Here is a 19,835-nt window from a genome sequence, read left to right on the forward strand (position 1 = left end):
TGCACATTGACTCCTGTTGTTGACCCAACAAATTTACACTCTAGTTTATGGCGCCAGTAACCACCTTAGGCTCTCATCATGAGTTGCCAAGGCTATGGAAGCCTTCCAAGTTTGACGACTCTGATCATATTTAGACAAGGTCATAAAAGAGAGGGTGAGGATAGTAACCAATGATCCTAAGAGTGGCATTAACCAGGTCTGAAAATTATACAGCGAAGTGGAGAAGAGGACCATCAGTACACACAGGTTGGGAGTAGAGCCATTGGTGGTAGAGTAGAGGTTATGATTACGAAGGAATGAGGCCCAAGTGCGCTAGACAGGGTCTAGAACAAAGGACAGAGTCATTATTAGAGGAGCTAAGAAGGTGCTGTCTAAGCTACAATTAAGTTTTCTGATTGAGAGGCAAATAGAACCTGACAGAAGGGGCTTGATAATAATCTGTTGGGCTTTAGGCCTTGTAAGTTAAGAGGCCCAGACCTATCTATCTCTTCACATGGGGTACATCCTAAGGGAGGTGTGAACCTCTTAGGGGAAGGCACTCTGTTGACTTTCATTACTTGGCTGGCCTGGGAGGAGAGCTGGCCAGGTAAAGGCAGGTGGCATCTCTAACAAGAAATTTACAGTTCTGCCTTCAATGTTGCAGACCCTACTTGGCTGTCCCCTCAGCTGCAGTGGTCACTTTGGAAGTTGGGCTGAGTGAAGGGCTTTTCAGCTTAGAGCCAATAAGATCTGTGGCTCTGACCTGGGCATCCTTCGACTCCAGGGCAGGTCCATTTCCAGTGATCCAACTCTTGGCAGAGCTGCCAGAGCTCTTCACAAGTTGACTTCTGCTGAAGCCCAGGCTTACCACATTGAAAGCCACTGCAGTGGACTGGCCTGTTGGGTCTCCTTGTAAACTGATAATAAAAAATGATCTACATTGAGTTTAATCCCCATGACACAGAATTCTTTTCTTGGAATTGGAAAAAAAAGTATTGTAATTTCCCCACCAGAAATAGAAAGATATTTTCTTAATCTGATAAGGCTTATCTACAAAGAATCTTGAGTGAGTGTCAAACCTAGTAGTAAAATGTTGGATGGTTTGCATTTGAGATTCAAACGCCCATTAATGCTATGTTATTCAGCAGTTTACTTGCAGTCCCCAGGGTATATAATAAGATAATAAAAAAGCAAATAAAGATTGGGGAAAAATCAAATTGTGGTTATTTGCATGTGAGTTATTGCATTTGTAGGTGTTCAAAAGATTTTATGAAAGAATCTATTTGATCGGTGACAACTAAAAATACATTTTTAAAAAGTGTATGCCAGACCTCTTCAACGACAATTTAGTCTGGCAGACCCCTTCAAGTTGTGGGCATCTGGGGAGTAAACCAGCACATAGAAGATCTCTGTGTTGGCTGTTGTTCTCAAGTCTGCCATAGGTAACCTGGGAGAATAAGGGAAGATACTACAGTGAGTAACAGCAGCCTCCAGTAAGCCACCAACTAAGTTAGGGCCCAATGAGTGAGCAGACTCCAAGTAGGAGAGACATTAAAAACAGAAGTGTCCAAGATGCCTCCAGGTGGGCTCCAGGAAAACCTGATTCCTTCCAACTCCTTCTTGATAGAAGAAGAGTGGCGGGGTCAAAGGCTCCCTGATTGGCTTCTCTTGATAAAATTCAGACTTCTTCTGAGAAGTCTTGGATTACCTAGAAATAGAAGAAGAGAAATTAGAGTTTTTACTTAACACTGGAGTCATATACTCTGTATTGATAACGCATTATTAAAGTGTCAGAGAAAAGTGATATAAGGAGATTTCTGGGGATTCTGATCTGTGAGTAAGTTCTAAAGCTCTGACTTGCTCGTTTCTACATGTTCTTTTTTTTTCTTTTTAAAATTTTTATTTTATTTTTCAGTTTTTAACTGTTTCAGTTTACTTCATAGATAAAGTCTAAGATTATAATGACATTCTCTTTCTCCCTCCCATCCTCTGTCCCTCTCCCTTATCCTTTCTTTCCTTCACTTTTGAGATAATATATTTTTAATTTGCACTATAGTCAAGCTTAATGCTTGAGTAAACAAAGAGTCCAAGAAACAAAGACTCTAGTTTGGCAGAAAAATGGTCAAAGGCTACAAACAATAATGAAATGGAAAACTGACTATCTCATTCATTTTTAGTAAATTTCAAAGTATTCACAGGTCATTAAAACTATGGTAATATAACATTTTTAACCATTAAGTTGACAAAGGTATGAAACGAAGTTTGACACTACTATATGTGCAGCAATGCTGAAACACAAAGCCATTTCTTATTTATTTATTTTTTATTTTCCTTTTCAAAAAATTTTAGCTCCCACATATAAGGGAGAACACGTTGTATTTGTCTTTCTGGGTCCAACTTACTTCATTTAACATGATGTCCTCCATTTGCATCCATTTTGCTGCAAATGGTAGAATTCCATTCTTTTCCATAGCTAAATAATATTCCATTGTGTATGTATACTGATTTTCTTTATCCATTCATCTGATGATAGACACCTTGGTTGAGTCCATAGTTTGACTATTGTGAACACTGCTGCTATAAACATAGTGGTGCAGGTACCTTTTGGTATAATGTGTTCCTGTCTTTTGGGTATATATCCAGAAGTGGATTGCTGGTAATCTATTTCTAGGTGTTTTCTTTTTTAAATAAATTTCCATACTCTTTCCCACAGTTGCTAGGCAAATGTACTTGGGTGTCCCAACCTGTTATTTGGAAGACATGCTAACTAAATTGGGTACTGCTGTGTATTTATGTCAAGAGTAGGCAGAACTCAAAGTCTCAAGGAGCCAAGGTACACAATCCTTGATGGATGTCCTACATGAGACACCCAAGAATCCCAAGATCATTCAGAAGGCATTTTGGCCTAGGTTAACCAAAAATTATGGGCCCAGAATCAGGTAGGGTGGTTTGTCAGTGTGCAACCTGTAAGATGTAAAAAGGACACAGCAATGGCCCAGGGCCAAGCAATCTCTTCTGAGAGCCAAAACAACAGCTAGAATGTTACTAGTTGTAAATACAGTCCTCAATCAAGTCTACTACATGTCCTGACACCCCTAGATATTATCTACTAAGAAATCCAGATTGATGAATATAAGTTTATACAGGGCGAAGAATGAAGCACTTGAGGGCTTTTATCCCAAGATAGGGAGCCCCTAAGCTTGGTTGGTGGGATTGCCAGGGGATAGTAACTATGATATTGTTTTAGACTTAAAGGTATTTACATTCTTTTGCATTTCCTTGGATCTGAATCTCAAGAGCTGTTTGTGGACAGAATAAAAACTCATCAGGAATTTCAATATTATTAGGCTGTTCTATACCACAAAGATTTCAAAACTTTCTTACACTTTCTGGGAAAATTTTGAGTAGAGATCTGACAGGCACCAATTTAAAAAATGAACTACCTGACAGTATGTGGGTAATATTCTTAAAACTAGTCCCTCAAATGAGGATTTTTACAATACCATTAAAACTTTAGTTTTCTAGCAGAAAGGCAATAAAATTGTTATGAGAAAATGCACATATTTTTAAAGAAACTATGAAGTATCTAGGCTTTAAAAAAGAAATCCCTGAGCTTTAAAAAAAATCTCCAAAACCACACAATGGGAATGGATAACTCAGCTCTATCCAAGATTAGTAAACAATTGTTATCTTCTGCCAGATTTCAATACCCAATTTTGGGCTAATGACAAATTACCTCTATGACATGTTAGAAGGATAGGAAGCTGACTCCTTTGAATAGAATTAAGATTTCTATCATCTCTGAACAAGCTAATGCAGCTTTTCCTGGGTGCCCTCACTTTAGGACTGCCTGATCTAGAAGAATCTTTGATCTCTATGCACATGAAAGACAGAGAAACTCAGCAGAAATCCTAACACAAATGTTGAGGCCATTAATACAAATGGCGGATTATTTTTCTAAATAGTTGGATACAGTGTCCCAGGGATAGCTGCACTTCCTGTGGGCAATTGCAACCATGGATTCACTGGTCAGGTATGTAGAAAAACTATGGAAAACTCTCAAACTTTCTGGACCCCATATCAGGTAGCAAATATTCTGGAAACAAAAGGGGCACTATTGGTTGACTGGTGGACAAAAGTGGCAATATCATGCCTTATGCCTGAGTACTCTGAACATCACCGTGAAAACCTACCAGACCCTGAACACTACTACAATGCTGCCAGTGTCTCAGGGACCCCTAACACCTGGTTTCTCAGAAGTGATGGATCCACAGTACTCAAGTAGAACAGATCTCACAAGTGAACCTCTGCCTAATGCGAGAGCAATGTGATTGGTAAATGAAAATAGTTTTATTGTAAATGGTCAACAGAGGGCAGATTTGCAATGTGTCTTCACAAGGAACTGCTAAAGGTAAGAATCCCCCTTCGGGCATTTGCACAAAGGCAAATATAATGGCCCTGAATAGGGCACTAGAGCTGATAGTAGGAAATACTTCAACAGCTGATATGGATTCCAGTTATGCCTTCTCAATGGGCCATCCTCATAAAGCGATCTAGAATGAGGGCTCCTAAATATTAACAATGAAATTAAATGTAACAAAGAAACTCTCAGGCTGCTGTAGATTGTAGAAAAACTAAACAAAATAGCTGTTGCACACTGCAGAGGACACCAAAAGGGAGAGTCTGAAGTAAGAAGAGGAAAAAGCCTAGATTCTCCTTCCAGCTGAGCAGCCCTGACCCAGCAGACCCTCTACTAACCTCTGATCCCTTCCTTGTCTCTCTATGACTTTGCATCTGAGCACTCTCGGGCAACCTGTCTGGAAGTCCAATGAATGGATTTGCAAAGGATTATTGTCTTGGGGTAATGGGATGGTAGATAAAAAAGCAAGAATGGTATCAAGAAACATAAGCAGGGTAGTTGCTAAGTGTGCGCATGGTTCCGTCCATTATGGTAAAGAGATGGTGTGTAACTGACTTAAGGTCATCAAAACCGGGGTTGAAGGGATTTGTCAATACCAAAGCAATAGACTTACTGCCTTAAAAAATGTGCAGACTAAGTTTTAAAAATACCTTGTGATACGGCTCTTGATCCTTGCTCGTTAATATTTCTGGGAAAATTTTAGAAGTGATAGTTTTTAGTCTTCTAACATTTTTATGGTTTTTGATGCATACCACAAACTGAAGATCTGAAAGTACGTATCAATGTCCACATTGAGAAGATGTGTAAAAGAAAATCTAATTTTTCCATTTTCAGAACAATTAAATCACTGACATTAAATCATCTGGTATAACACAAATTCTTTGTCTTAAATTGCATTAGTTCAACTATTTATACAATGGGCATTTTTTTCTAAGCTTTTCTATAAATTGACTGTAATTATCTTTTTTGAAGTGCTTGTGTTAAGTAGGAAGTCAGTTATGAGCTTATGTGTGTGTGACAGGCCTAAAGAGAAGACATCTATATGCATCTGCATCTCAAAGTCATCCTAACAAGGTTTCAGGGGAAGCCCAGATTTCGCATCCTGCCTGCCCTGCCCCCTTCTACCTGATAACCTGCCAGGTGGAGCCCCTCACCCCTCCTGCTTCCTGCCTGATAAATCTTCCACAATCTCCCAGGTGCAGCCCAGTATCTGCATGTCAAACACCCTGCTCCCTTCCTCAGGTCTGATCCATAAAGTCCTTTGTTTCAGACCTTCAAGAGAAGTTTTTCTATTTACATCCAAAAAGCCCTTTGTTCCAAGAGGAGCAGAGGTGGGGAAGCAAGACCCATCTCCTTAAAACCCCCAGCCTCAACTGGACTGCGCGCGCTCAGCTCTCTGCATCTTTGCTGAGCCGCCCGCCTGGCCTGGCCGGGTGTACTCTCCACTCACCCATGCAGCCCCGCTCTCCCCCAGTCTGAGGGACTGGGCACTCTCTCTCAGGTCCTGTCTGGAGAGGTGCCCATCCGTCCCTACAGATGTCCCTTCCTAATAAACCTTGCTATTTTACCTCCCACTACTCTGTCTCACGCCTGAATTCTTTCTTGCGCGAAGACAAGAACCCTGCAATTTCTCCGGTAACACTTGTTCATCCATATTTTTCATTTTGTAAATTATTTATCTTTCCTTATTATCACATTCAAATTTCTTTCTGTTAAAGAAGTAATTCTGCATCTCAATTGTGTTTGAAGTATTTTTGTATATTTTGTCCTTTATTTTAATTAGTTGCTAATTCATTTTTTGTATAAATAATTTATATATTCAAATAATTTTTAATTATGCTCATCACTTCTATTTTCATGTATAGGGCATAGTGAGCTCTCCAAAATTGCATGTGTTTTCTTAAATTTTCTTTTAATTAATACTTTTTGAATATGCTACTATCTTATCTATTTTATTTTAGAGTAAGTTGTGAAAATTAATCTAAGACTTTGTAAGAATACCGTATGTATAAATCTACTTCTTTTAGAAATAATATTTTCTAGCTCATTTGAATTTTTTTTTTTTTTTGACAGGCAGAGTTAGACAGTGAGAGAGAGAGAGAGACAGAGAGAAAGGTCTTCCTTCCGTTGGTTCATCCCCCAAATGGCTGCTAAGGCCAGCGTGCTGCGCTGATCTGGTCCAAAGCCAGGAGCCAGGTGCCTCCTCCTGGTCTCCCATGCGGGTGCAGGGCCCAAGCACTTGGGCCATTGTCCACTGCCTTCCCGGGCCACAGCAGAGAGCTGGACTGGAAGAGGAGCAACCGGGACAGAATCCGGCACCCCAATCGGGACTAGAACCCGGTGTGTCGGTGCCACAGGTGGAGGTTTAGCCTAGTGAGCCAGGGCACCGGTCAAGCTCATTTGAATTCTACACTTGGATTTCTCCCTCTGTGCTTTGATCTATGATTCCAGCTTGCTGAAGTATCATACTGTTTTAATAGTTTTCATTTTATAGTGTGTTTCACTTTCAGAGAGGGCAAGTTTTACTACTATTTTTCAGAAGATCCTTGGATACTTATTCATTATCAGTCCCTCAATTGAAATTCAGGGATAATCATCACATTACTGGAAAACTGGCATTTGACTGGAAATCATTCAAATTTTAAATTGAGAATTCATTGGTCTCTCCACAAAATTGATACAGTGAATTGTTGTGTAACCCCTTTCATTCTGTATCCCTTGAAGAGTTTTTACAGCTTTATTTTAAAAGTCTAGAGTAGACAGTGAAAGTATGTTTCTGGAAGTATTTTGAGGTGAATACTTAAAATTCCTCATATGGCAACCACTTTCCACTGATATTTTCTTTTTCTTTTTTAAAATTTATTTGACAGAGTTATAGACAGTGAGAGAGAGAGACAGAGGGAAAGGTCTTCTTACGTTGGTTCACTCCCCAATGGCCCCTACGGCCGGCACTGTGCCAGTCCATAGCCAGGAGACAGGTTCTTCCTCCTGGTCTCCCATGCGGGTGCAGGGACCCAAGTACTTGGTCCATCTTCCACTGACCTCCTGGGCCAGAGCAGAGAGCTGGACTGGAAGAGGAGCAACTGGGACTAGAACCCGGCATCCATATGGGATGCCGGCACCACAGGCGGAGCATTAACCAAGTGACCCATGGTGCTGGCCCCCTCCACTGATATTTTCATACAGGTAGGCTGGATTCCTAAAAGAACTCTTATATCCCACGTCTAAGCCTGTATATTGATATCCTTTTTTGTAGGATGTTCTGGAATTAACTGTTAAAATTCAGAGTCCTTAGGGCAAAAACATAGCATCTAGCACATTATCCTACTTTCCAGGATCAGCACTGCACAGAGTTTACCTCTCCAACCAATTCATTCTGAGCTTTTGCATTGAGGATCATCACTGCTGATATCTCATTTGGTCTTTAGCCAACCACAAACACAACATCTGTTCTGTAGCTGTGTGTTCATATCCCTTTGGGGGTTATTACTGAATAATGTTTTAATACAAGTTCTTTCCATCTTGTTAATATTGATTTAGCAAAGGAAATGGGCATTTTGCCTAAGACACAACGAGTGAAGAATCACAAAGTGGAATGAGTTCTAAAAGAAAGGAAAGTTCAAAGTAAAGTGGAATGATTAGGAAAATTGAAGAAGTACGAAAGTTTGAGAGGAAAACATAGGAAATAATCTCATTAAGCACTGAATGAGGTTGAATCAACACATGAAAACTGTTAAGGCATAGAGGATTGGGGTAATTTGCTAGAGAAGAGAGATTTCTAAAATCCTATTTTGTCATGAATTTATGACTGCATTTCCATTAGACAAAGCTGCAATGTATTTTCTGGTATTGGACTTAAGTTCCTATTAAAGACAGGTACACTTATGCCAGTGACACATGTTAATTACAAGGGATTATAAAAAAAGGATGGCCGCACACAATTTTAATGGGCATGGGCACTTTTCTGAGGAATTACCTTCTCAAGTGAAAGATGCTTGCTGTCTTGGAGAGGTGTCTAGAACTAAGTTTGCCCAGTAGAAGTAATATTTTATTTTACAATGGAGAGTTTTCTGAAAATGTGTGACACTATTAACATACTAATTAAATATACTAATTAAAAATGAGTACTTGTATTTTTTTGATGCAGCTACCCAATCAACCTAATCAATCACTTGTCCTTGTGAATGTCTTATGACTTTATTTATAATTGTTCATCTTAAAATTAAAGGCTGTTTTACCAGATCAGTCCTAACACACAAAGCTAAACTGATAAGCTCAGTCCAATTTTAGTGCTATTTTGTTTTCTGTGGTCAAAGTAACAGAAATTTCATAGCTCTAATTTTGAGCTTTTGCCTTTTCTCTTTCCTATGATACTATCAAAGGAGATAGATGGATAATATACAATATTGAGTGGGAAATAAAAATGCAAATTTATTGTTCTTGGCTGAGAGTATCACTAAAACTCAAGTACAAATTTCTCTGTAAGCGCAGTTGAACTACATGTCCTAATTATGAGACCTAAGGCACTTGTCTCTGTTCCTAAGCCAACTCCAAGTCTAAAGGTCTTGCAATTTTCCTGTAAGTTATATATGGTTGGAGACTAGAGAGAAAATTAACCAAGGGTGTTTGTGTGTCTGTATATGTGTGTGTGTGTGTGTGTGTGACAGAGAGAGAGAGGGAGAGAGAGAGAGAGAGAGAGAGAGAGGTGTGGAGAAGGGGTGTTTGTGAAAAGAAGAACAGTGAGACTAAGATGTTCAGTTTTAATCTATGTGGGTGGAGTAGGCCCAAAGTCAATTTAGTTCTTCAGTCACATCACAAAAAATAAGAGGAAGTTTAAAATGTCCGGAGAGTCACTCCAACAATTCATGAGCTAACACAAAGTGATCCTGCATACTTGTCAGTTCTGTATTCCCATATCTGACTTCAGATAATAGTATCTACAAGTCTTAGAAAGGAATTAGATTTGAAAGCCATTTACCTAATGCTAAGAGTGTATCTTTTCTACAAATATTACATGGCTTAATCTTCAGTTACTAAAGATGCAAACTTATGCACATTACCCTATATCAACTAAAAATGCCATAGTCTTTGCAAAGGGTCATGTGAGAGCACTGGAGGAGAATTAACTGTGGGACTAACTAACTTGTGTGGCCTCAGTATCAGTATTTCACATTTTATTTATTAGTAGATAAGTAGTTTAAATTCCCTGAATGTTAATTTTTCTCATCTGCAAAATGTGTGGATCATAATCTACACTTCCCAGTGCTGCAACAAAGCATAAATGAAGTCAATATGTGTAAGCACTAGCATACAATGCAGGTGTGAACAATGAACAAATTGAACGAATTCACATCAGAGATTATTATTTCATTTTATTTTCATGGGTCTACTTGATAGGTTGGAGGACCTAGGGTGATGAAGAAAAATAGGGTCAAGAAGAATAGAACTTGGTGGCCACAGAAATCAATTTTTCTTTTTTTTTAAACTTTAAAAAAAATTATTTATTTATTTATTTATTTATTTATTGACAGGTAGCGTTAGACAGTGAGACAGAGAGAAAGGACTTCCTTCCGTTTGTTCACTCCCCAAGTGGCCGCTAAGGCCCGCACACTGCGCCGACCCAAAGCCAGGAGCCAGGTGCTTCCTCCTGGTCTCCCATGTGGGTGCAGGGCCCAAGCACTTAGGCCATCCTCCACTGCCTTCCCGGGCCACAGCAAAGAGCTGGACTGGAAGAGGAGCAATCGGGACAGAACCGGTGCCCTGATCGGGATTAGGACCTGGGGTGCCGGTGCCACAGGTGGAGTGAGCCACAGCGCTGGCCAGAAATCAATTTTTCTTTAGTCATTGTCATATTCAGGGCCTATCCTCAGGAAGTCTCATTCTTCAAAGACATGGAAGGGATAGTATTCACTTACACTCTTGGACAACAAGTGCAACATCTTCTAAGACACAGAATTTCTGAGTGAAACATGGTACATTATTACCTCTTACTTCCACCCCTAGAATGCATATATAAGTGATATTATGCTTGGTAGAGGTGGGGAAATGTCTTCGAAACAAAATAAATCTATCAGGAGACCTTTGTTTGCAAGTGCACCTCAAAATGAACTATAATATATAAAAAGACATCTCTACTGTAGAGTTCCTTGTTTGCTCTCATTCCTGCTGAAGAAAGAGATCATTAAAACAGGTAACTCAAGTTCTGGCCTCAAATGCATGTGCAGACCCTAGACTCGCATGAACAGAAACAAAAACTGATTACTCTTAACATTTGGTGAAGCTTTGGTGAAATGAACTTGGCTTGACTTTGTTGGCAACTTTGTCTGTTTTAGGTCTTTATTAAAACATATGTTGCTTTGAATATCTTCAATATGTGCCAATCAAGATTCGTGTCAGTGCATAGAAAGTGAAAGAAACAGGGACAGAAATTTGACCTAATGGTTAAGACACCATGTTACCAAAAGGGCCATATCTGAGTGCCTGGATTAAAGTACCAGCTCTGCTCACAATTCCAGACCTGTGTTGAGCTTCTAGCTGCCAGATTCAACCTGACTCAGCCCAGTCCTTGTGGGCATTTGGAGAATGAACCAGCAGGTCTATCTATCTCTCTGTCTCTGAAACATACCAATGAAAGCATTAAAAATAAAATAAAAACTTTCATTAATACAGGATAAATACAGAAATGTATAACTTTTCTGCGGTTTTCTTACTTGAATATTAATTGGATGTATCTTATGCACCAAACAATGCAATAAGAACTTTACAAACATTATCTCATTTAAAAATTGTGAGCTGACTGTATTGAAAGATGGAGATTTGGGGGAAAAAACAAACATAGCAGTCTAGAAATGGGAACTTCCTGGGTCCCTGTAAGTCAGAGTTATAGTGTCACCATATTTCTCAAGGTTAGTTTTCTAATCTGGCTGAGATAAGGTGATAGTATTTTCCAGAGTCTAGAATTCTTAGCACATGTATGCTTTTCTATAATTTTGCCATTCATTATTTTCATGCAACAGAAAAACAAAACAAAACACAAAAACTAAAAACCTCAACAGGCAGCAATTCATGTGATCATGGCAAGAAATTATGTTTTTCTGCATTTTATACATGTAGATGAATAAAAAACAGTCTCTGTTCCTGAACACAATGTTTGATGCTTGATCATTTTTGTTCTGGGAATTTTCCCCTACATACCTAATGTTTCATTGTTTGGAAAAGCATAGCCCTGGTTAACATGGCAGGGAAATTGTTCTTCCTACAACCCTATGAAGAGCAGATTTGAATTCTTTGTTTCTCAGGCTATAAATCATTGGGTTGAACAATGGAGTTAAGATGGTGTAGGATACTGATATTAGAGCATCCTGGTTCAAGGAGTAGTTGGACTTAGGCCTTAAGTAGATAAAGGAAGCACAACCATAATGGACAGTGACGACAATGAGGTGAGAAGCACAGGTAGAGAATGCTTTGCACCTGCCCAGTGTGGAAGGGAATTGGAGAATGGCAGAGATAATGTGAATGTAGGATACCAAGATCAACAACAGAGGAATAATCAGGACCAATGCACAGAGCATGAAGATGACAATCTGACTAAAATGATTATGGTGAGATGCCAGCTTGAGGACAGGGGAGATGTCACAGAAGAAGTGGTGGAGCTGGTTGGAGGAGTAGAAGGGCAAGTGAAATATCAAGGTGGTGATGATCTGTGCAACAGTGAAGCCACAGGCACAGGCAGCAGCCACTAGGCCCACACACACCCCAGGCCCCATGAGCACTGTGTAGCGCAGTGGATTACAAATGGCCACATAGCGATCATAACCCATGGCCGCCAGCAGGAAGGAGTGAGAGCAGCCGAGGAAGAGGAAGGTAAACATCTGGATGGCACAGCCCAGGAAGGAGATGGTCTTCTTCTGGGCCAGCAGGTCTACCAGCATCTTGGGTACAATGACGAAGGTGTAGCAAGTCTCAGAGCAGGAGAGGACAGCAAGGAAGAAGTACATGGGAGTGTGGAGGGCTCTGTCCAGCACGATGGTGGAAATGATGATGGCGTTGGTGCCCAGAGTGAACAGGTAGACGACCAGGAAGACAAGAAAGAGCAGCTGCTGCAGCCCAGCCAGAGAGGAGAAGCCCAGGAAGACAAACTCTCTCACCACAGTCTCATTGACCCATTCCACGGAGTGTACATCATCAGAAGACATCTGGAAGAGAAGAGGAGACAGTGCCAGAGAAATATGAAAATCAGTACAATAATAGGAAATCGATCATCATGGAGCACATGATCTCAAATTTTAAATTAAAAATTGATCATTCCTCTCTCTTGTTTCATCAAAGCATATGAAGTATCAAAGATCTGTACTTCAGACTTTGCATCTCCAGATGATTCTAATACTTAAGCTAAAAAGTTTTTATATTTCTCAGGTCAAGTTTCCTTTCATCTATATTCCCATGGCATGTCTTTTTTTTTTTTTTCACATTCTTCACCTGCAACGCCTAGATTCCTTTGTCACAGTTGTCCATTTGGCTCTCTTGCATCCACATTCACTCAAAGAAATACTTCCTGCAAGTTGCAAAATAAATCATTTGTATATAATTCACATACTCTTGTATGTAATTCACATACTCTTCCATAGCTTTCTGTTATCATTTTCTTGATTCCTAAAATCCTATATTTAGTTTTAGTCCTACCCTAACCTTGACCCACATTCTCTCTGATCCTATTTGCATACTTCTTGGCAGGAACCTGCTGGTTCTACCTTCTCATAGTTTCATTATGCTGAGCCTTAGTTTGATATCTTAACTCTTTTTTAAAAAAAAATATTTATTTGAAAGGTAGAGTGACAGAGAGATATGGAGAGACAGAAATATATAGATCTTTCATCCTCTGGTTCACTTTCCAAAAGGTCACAATGGTGGTGCTGGGTCTGGTCAAATCCAGGAGTCAGGAATTCCATCTATATCTCCCACATGGTGACAAGGGCCGAAGGAGTTGGGCCATCTTCTACTGCTTCTCCAGGGGTTTGAGCAGGGAGCTAGATCAACGTGGAACAGCTGGGCCTGAAACCAGTGCTCTGAAATGGGATGTTCCAAAAGACTCTAAAAGGTTCTGTTCTTTTTTCTAAGCATCTATTCCAAGATTCAATAGTCCGTACATCCCCAGTGCTTTCCTGAGATGCATTCCCCCTGCAAGGAGTCTTCTTCTATCAGGATTCTACTCAACTTTATCACTTTCCTTAACTCCCATTGAAGTCATGCTCTGGCCTTGTTTCCCATTGCCACTCTCCCATCTCTTTATTTTTCCCTGATGACAGACTAAATTTCTGATACATAAATTGTTTCATATTTCCCCTACTTAAAAATATTACTCATGACTATAGTGCAAGGTTCAGAATCTTTATGGTTTCCTAAGTCTTATTTTTTGAGGTATCAAACTATATTTCTAATGTTCCTCTGTAGACTTTATGGGATGCATCATGATTGTGAGTAAGTTGTGCCTTTCCTTGACTCTATTCCTTACTCATGCTGCTAGTTATAGATATTGTATTTGCAGACATTTCATGGTTAATCTGAAACCTTAGTCAAATTCACACCTTTTGGAAGCTTCTTTAATACATCCTCATAAAAGGATTTGTTTCTTCCTCAGAACTCATGTAGGACATTGATTACCCATTTGATATGACATTTAGCTAATTTGGAAATATGGTTTCAAATTTTTCTTTTGTTTGTCTTCATTGGATTTAATGTCCTTGAAATAAATATGTGAGTTATACAAGTTTATCAACAAGTTTACAAGAAATGGAATTAAATAGTTATTTTACTGCAAACATTTTTAAATCCATGTATAATTCTTTCATAATACAGATTTTTCCATGAACTTTTTGAATTCCACTAGTTTTTCAGGGTTTCAAAAAGATTTTTCGTGAATTTCTTGATGTACCATCATATATAACTTCACCTGAATTCTCCTCATATCTAGAATCATATTGTGTCTAATAAATTTTCAGTCAATAAGTGAAGTAAAAGAGATGACTTGTTTTGTTGGTTCCAATCTCATTCAGTGCATCACAGGCTTCTTAGGAGTCAAAGTGTGAAACAGTCTGGAGTACTAGCTTATCAAGGGCACACGTTACTCAGTAGCAAGAATATATAAGAGTTTCTTTAGCACATGAGGTAGATGTTACCCATTCAAATCTAAACCTCAGTTTATAATAGAAAATGTCTCAGAGGAGAGAATATGCCCATTGGAGTTCTATGTAATTGAGATTACTTCCATTTCTTAGTGCATTAACTCTTAGAGTATATCAGAATGCAAATGAATATGAGGGAAATAATAAAGACGACTTTAAATTTATCTCATTTAAAAATTTTGTCACTAAATGAATGTTAATAGCAAAAAATTTGACAATGTGTCATACTCCTGCAGAGAACTACTGAGTCAAGAATAACAGATGGTACACACTAACTGTTAAGCAGTATGATTATAATCATGTGCAAGGCACTAGGTATGTGATAAAGATGGACATACAAGTAGGTTTCATTGCAAAGTCTAAGGCTGCTCCTGATTCAAAGGTGAGAGGTGTAGAGAAACAGAGATTATGGTTAAAAACTAGTGGTTGGAATGATAAATGTGCATTTCAAATTATGGCGTGTTCAAGAGAGACATCTTCTATATATCTTTAGAAAACAATTTTTATTGAATTTATTTCTATTTTTTATGTCTATTATGGAAAGATGAACTATAAAATGCTTAGAAAAATATGACACTGGGCACTATTTAGTTTCTATGACATGTAATTCCAACGTGCGAACAGTTCAGATAAGCCCAGTTGCTTCTGGAAGAGCATGACCTGGTTCATGGTGTTTTTTTCTGGTATAGTTATGCTTAACACTACACCCCTCATCCCTGTGGAGAGGGCCTATATTCTTTCTTTCCCTATCTTTTTCTACATGCTGTTTGTTTGAAGCCTAATGTAAGGTTTTCTATTGCCTGATTAGTTGGTAGATTTATTGCTCCTATCTTTCTAACTCTATATTCCCTAATTCTCAGCAGTACAAATGAATTCTACATATCCTTGGAGGCACAAGTAATGTTTTGTAATATTAGAATAAAATGGGTTTTGAGCTTACAGAAATAGGCTTTAATCCTTACTCAGATGTATTCTAGTGGTAAGATATTAAATTATCTAAGAGTCTTTTTTTTTTCAGTAGCTAGAGACTGCTTAATACATTATTTCATTACTTTATTCTTGTACTCTCTGTACTTTACCAGAAAGGAGAACATAAGAGCTGTCAGCATTTCTTTCAGTCTCTCAAGCCTAACTAAAGGTGATGTGGTTTTCCAAGGAGTTTTGCTCTGAGCAGGGAAGAAGGCAAATTTATAGACCTTGAAGTGTCATGCAAATCTGCTGGTACCTGATTGTTCTCCATAGTCATACATGCAGATTATCTACCCCTTGAAGAAGCAAAGATTTATCTGAACTTTCTGTTTTGGGGGTGGGGAGCAGGAGATAACCCTTGAAGTTCAAATTGTAAGTTATCTTAGTCATATACTTATATTAATTTAGAGAGTTTCTCATTATGGATACTTTATAATTATTAAAGAAGTAAATGTGTAAGATGTTATATTTACATATTTAGGTATCATCGTAATCACTAATTGAACTACAAAAGATTGAAGTAGGTCATCTAGTGATTCTCATATTTTTATGATTTCATGATTTCTGTTATGTTCTAAATTCTACAGGTATAAATAAAAAAAGAATTATTGTTTCCTTCTTGAAGAAAAGAGAATCAAACAGATATCTCAGAAACTATCATAAACATCATAAAAGAAGTTTCAGGACAAGCAAAAATTATTGAAAATTTTTAGGAAAAGCCAAAAAATTTTAGAGAAGACTTTGAAGGACAAGTAGCATTTTAATATCACCTAAAAGCATTTGGATGATAAATACAGGCTAGATATGAATGGAATTACTTGTGTAGAAAATTGGATTAGATTGATTATTCATTTACTTAATGCTTATTGAACCTTTATTATTGCAAAAATACCCTTCTGTTTTGCTGTAGCGCATTTTCCAAAGGAAAATCAAGTTTACATAGTCCTTCAGTTTTCTTAGCAAAAAAATTCACATTATGACCACAGACTCACAGTTAAGGATGATATATTGATTCCCAGAAAATGCCAAGAGAGAGGATATTAAGGGTTTACACCACAGAAATGGTAACAATATGAGGTAATACATATGGTAAATAGCTAGACTTAATTATTCCATAGTGTGTACATACATTAAAATATATTGTAGATGATAAATATATATAATTTTATGTCAATTTTAAAATAAGAAAACATATAGGAAACAAATTAATGAAAAAAGCAAAAGATAGACTTAATTTTTTGGATAGCTGCATTCCAGCCTACCAATATACTGATATTACTTTTGATATTTCCAGAAAGAGAAAAAAAGCAAGAGACAAATTTGATACCAGTTTATCAACTAAAATTCAGATCTGTCTTCTAGAAACATAATGCAGGTTAGTATTTACTACATACTTTCTATATTATACATAGGGTGAAAATATTACTGTATATATTCTTTCAGTTGATGCTTACAGTGACCTTGTTAGTTATTACTGTTAATGTCTCCATTAATAAAGAGAGAAATTTGAAAAACAAAGAGCTTGGATATTCTTAAGTCTGAAAAGCTAGTGGAACCAACATAGAACGGGGAAAAATCTGTGTATGTGAGTGTGTGTGTGTGTTTGTGTGTGTGTGTTTTGAAAGAGAAAGCAGTTTTCTGTCACCCTCCTTCTATATGGAGGCATTTAAAGAAAAAAGACCACTGATAAAATCTTGTTACAGGCTCAAATCCCAACCCTAACATATGTAGGTAATTTTTATATGTCTGAATCCATTTATTCATCCTTATAATGAGCTTCACTCTTAAATTAGCCAAATTGACTGATATCAGCAAATCAAATGAATAAGATGATGATTTTTCAATGGTTAAGAGTCACACAGATATTAATCTGCTGGTTATATCTTAGAACTGAATAGGACCAGAGTGCGTTGACAGTTTTGGGAGTATAACTTTCATATTGATTCCTGCATCTCCATAGCTTTCAGGAAGGATTTAAGAGAGTAAAGATGGCTTTGCTTCACAAGACTGGGAAAGGGATGTGAAAGTAGTCCTGATTACTTACCCAGGAGAATCTTTGGAATGCCATAGTCATTGATTTTATAACTACAGATGTGCTAAGCAGCTATCCCAGAAGTCTCATTGGGCAGATGAAGAAATTAAGCCTCAGAGAGTGTTCTGGGAATCCCAAGACCAGAAAATGAGTGGCGATGCGATGGAAACAGAACAGAAGTCTTCTGTTTCTCTGACGAAAGTGTCTCCCAGTGTTAGACTGCCTCCTGAAGATGTGAGTTATGCAGATAATAACTTTCTCTTTTTTATGTAGCAGTTATTCATGTCTCCTTTACGTTCTTGCGCTAATCATCTGCCTGTTTCTTATTTTGTGGCCCCAGAGAGCAGTGCTGCTCTCTATCCATCACCTGTAATTATTTGGAGACCACTAAGTTCTCAGCCTTGCGTTAGGCATCGCAACTTTGTCTGGATCCCACATAATTATATTCATATTTAATAATTTACTTATATATCATATTTACTAAGACTTTTTTAAGAACATACATTTAAAATTGCAGTGCCTTATTTAATGAAATCATATTAAGAGTACCTATATACATTTAGGAAGAGCCGTGACTCAGCCGATGTTTGAGTCTGCATTGTGGCACAACAGGTTAAGCCACAGCTTCGATGCTGGCATCCCATATGAGAGTGCTGATTCAAGTCCTGGCTGCCCTCTGATTCTACTTCTTACTAATGTACCTGGGAAGGCAACACAAGACAGCCCTGTCCCCCTTGTGGGAATCCAGAGTGGAGTTCCTGGCTCCTGACACCAGCCTGTCTGAGCCCAGGATGTTGTGGCTATTTGAGGAGTGAACCAGTAGATAGAAGCCATCTCCCTGTCTTACTTTCTCTTACTTTCTCTCTGTCACTATGCTTTTGAATGAATGAATGAATAAATAAATAAAAAGCTTTAAAAATAACAAACTTTACATGTAGATCTTTATAAGTTTATTTTAAAAATTAAGTAATCCTGGTTAATGTTGTTTGGAGGCCACATACTTAATTGTGGTTCTCTTTTCATTGCTGGTACTGAACCGGCCTGGGTTCCTCCTCTACCTTCCTTACCTGAATTTTTTGAAAACCTCAGTTCTTCTGGATACAGCTGTGTACCTTCATTTTCGCGGCATCACCCAGTTTCTCAGTGCTGTAGGCGCTCAGTCCAAGTTGCATGTCTGATGTTCATAGGAGAGCTGCCATTTTCCTCTCCTAAGAGGAGTCAGAGTCACAAAAAGTCAAAATGGGTAAAATGCTGTTTATCTCTACTGGGTTGTAGAGATGTGATGATGGTCTGGGGTCTGTAGACCCAGACCAAAGTTAAATGTATACACTTCCCTCTGTCATTTTGTTCCAATTGCTCTAAGACCACAAGTTACTGTTAATAGTGACCATAAAGCAGTTGACATTTCCATTGTATTTATTGGTAGCGGGCGGTTCTTCTAAGTCTCCTGATGCCAAAGACATCACCATGGAGACGTTGCACTGGGTTTAATTAGCAACTCCTTTGATTGTGGAAAATAGAGACAAGGTACCAAACACCAAATTACTCAAAATTGGGTCTAAGCTTTAGGGCTTAGGGAACAGAAGCCTCTAAGCCACTGTCAAGAGGCAATAATATTAGAAAATTTGAATTATTTTAATTTCTTAAACAATATTAATGCAGATAATTTAATTTGTAAAACAATATCAATGCAGATAATTGATGATAACAGGTATATTGTTAAAAATGTTTGCTAAGCTTAAAACCTGTTTTTGTACTCTTTCTGTTAGCTGGGAGGGTGAAATGAGCAGTGGCTTTGTCACTTTGTTACAGTATAAGTCCTGGTCAGAGTAACCTGAAGGAGAACCATGTCTTCCTCTCTGTCATCCAGACACTAATGCAGTAGTGTGTCACCACATGTAGGAGACACTAAGCAAGTATGTGCTGAATATTGAGAGAATAAATCGTTGTAGCATTAACCTAGTGATACACATACCTTAGTTTAATAAGAAATGCCACCTCTCAATATCTAATCTCCAATTTTTCTGGTTTCCACTTTCCTCATGGTTAAGTTACCAATGATTGTGACCTCCATGTCACTTTCCATCCCTTTGTCAATGGGTATTGACCACTGCCTTGTGGTCTGAATTCCAGGTGCACATTTCAAGGAACTGAAAGAATGAGAGTAAAATATGAGCAATTTTGCTCAATTATTCTATTTCCAAGAACTCTAGCTTCTTCCTTCTGTTCAATCAGAAGAATAAACTGGCCTAAA

The 19,835-nt window shown here is 38.2% G+C and overlaps 1 protein-coding gene across 1 annotated transcript; it reads right to left on the reverse strand.

The window, feature by feature from the left end:
• Positions 1 to 1,657: 1,657 nt before the first annotated feature.
• LOC133759226 (olfactory receptor 10K2-like) lies at positions 1,658 to 18,753 on the reverse strand. The gene is made up of 5 exons (XM_062190170.1): positions 18,694 to 18,753; positions 11,874 to 12,594; positions 11,234 to 11,266; positions 5,050 to 5,165; positions 1,658 to 1,687 (listed from the first exon to the last, which is right to left on the reverse strand). Exons 1-5 carry the CDS (start codon positions 18,751 to 18,753, stop codon positions 1,658 to 1,660), a joined length of 960 nt encoding a protein of 319 aa, XP_062046154.1.
• Between the last annotated feature and the right edge of the window lie 1,082 nt (positions 18,754 to 19,835).

Source organism: Lepus europaeus, chromosome 5 (genome assembly GCF_033115175.1).
Source record: "Lepus europaeus isolate LE1 chromosome 5, mLepTim1.pri, whole genome shotgun sequence".
NCBI lineage: Eukaryota > Metazoa > Chordata > Mammalia > Lagomorpha > Leporidae > Lepus > Lepus europaeus.

What these genes read in the sequence shown, in the direction of transcription:
- LOC133759226 (XM_062190170.1), bottom strand. Translation starts at nt 18,753, where the DNA reads ATGCAACTTGGACTGAGCGCCTACAGCACTGAGAAACTGGGTGATGCC. An exon ending in GTGATGCCGCGAAAATGAAG is followed by an intron (nt 12,595 to 18,693) that starts GTACACAGCTGT and finishes CTTCTCTTCCAG; the next exon opens with ATGTCTTCTGATGATGTACA. An exon ending in CCAATTCCCTTCCACACTGG is followed by an intron (nt 11,267 to 11,873) that starts GCAGGTGCAAAG and finishes TCTGACTTACAG; the next exon opens with GGACCCAGGAAGTTCCCATT.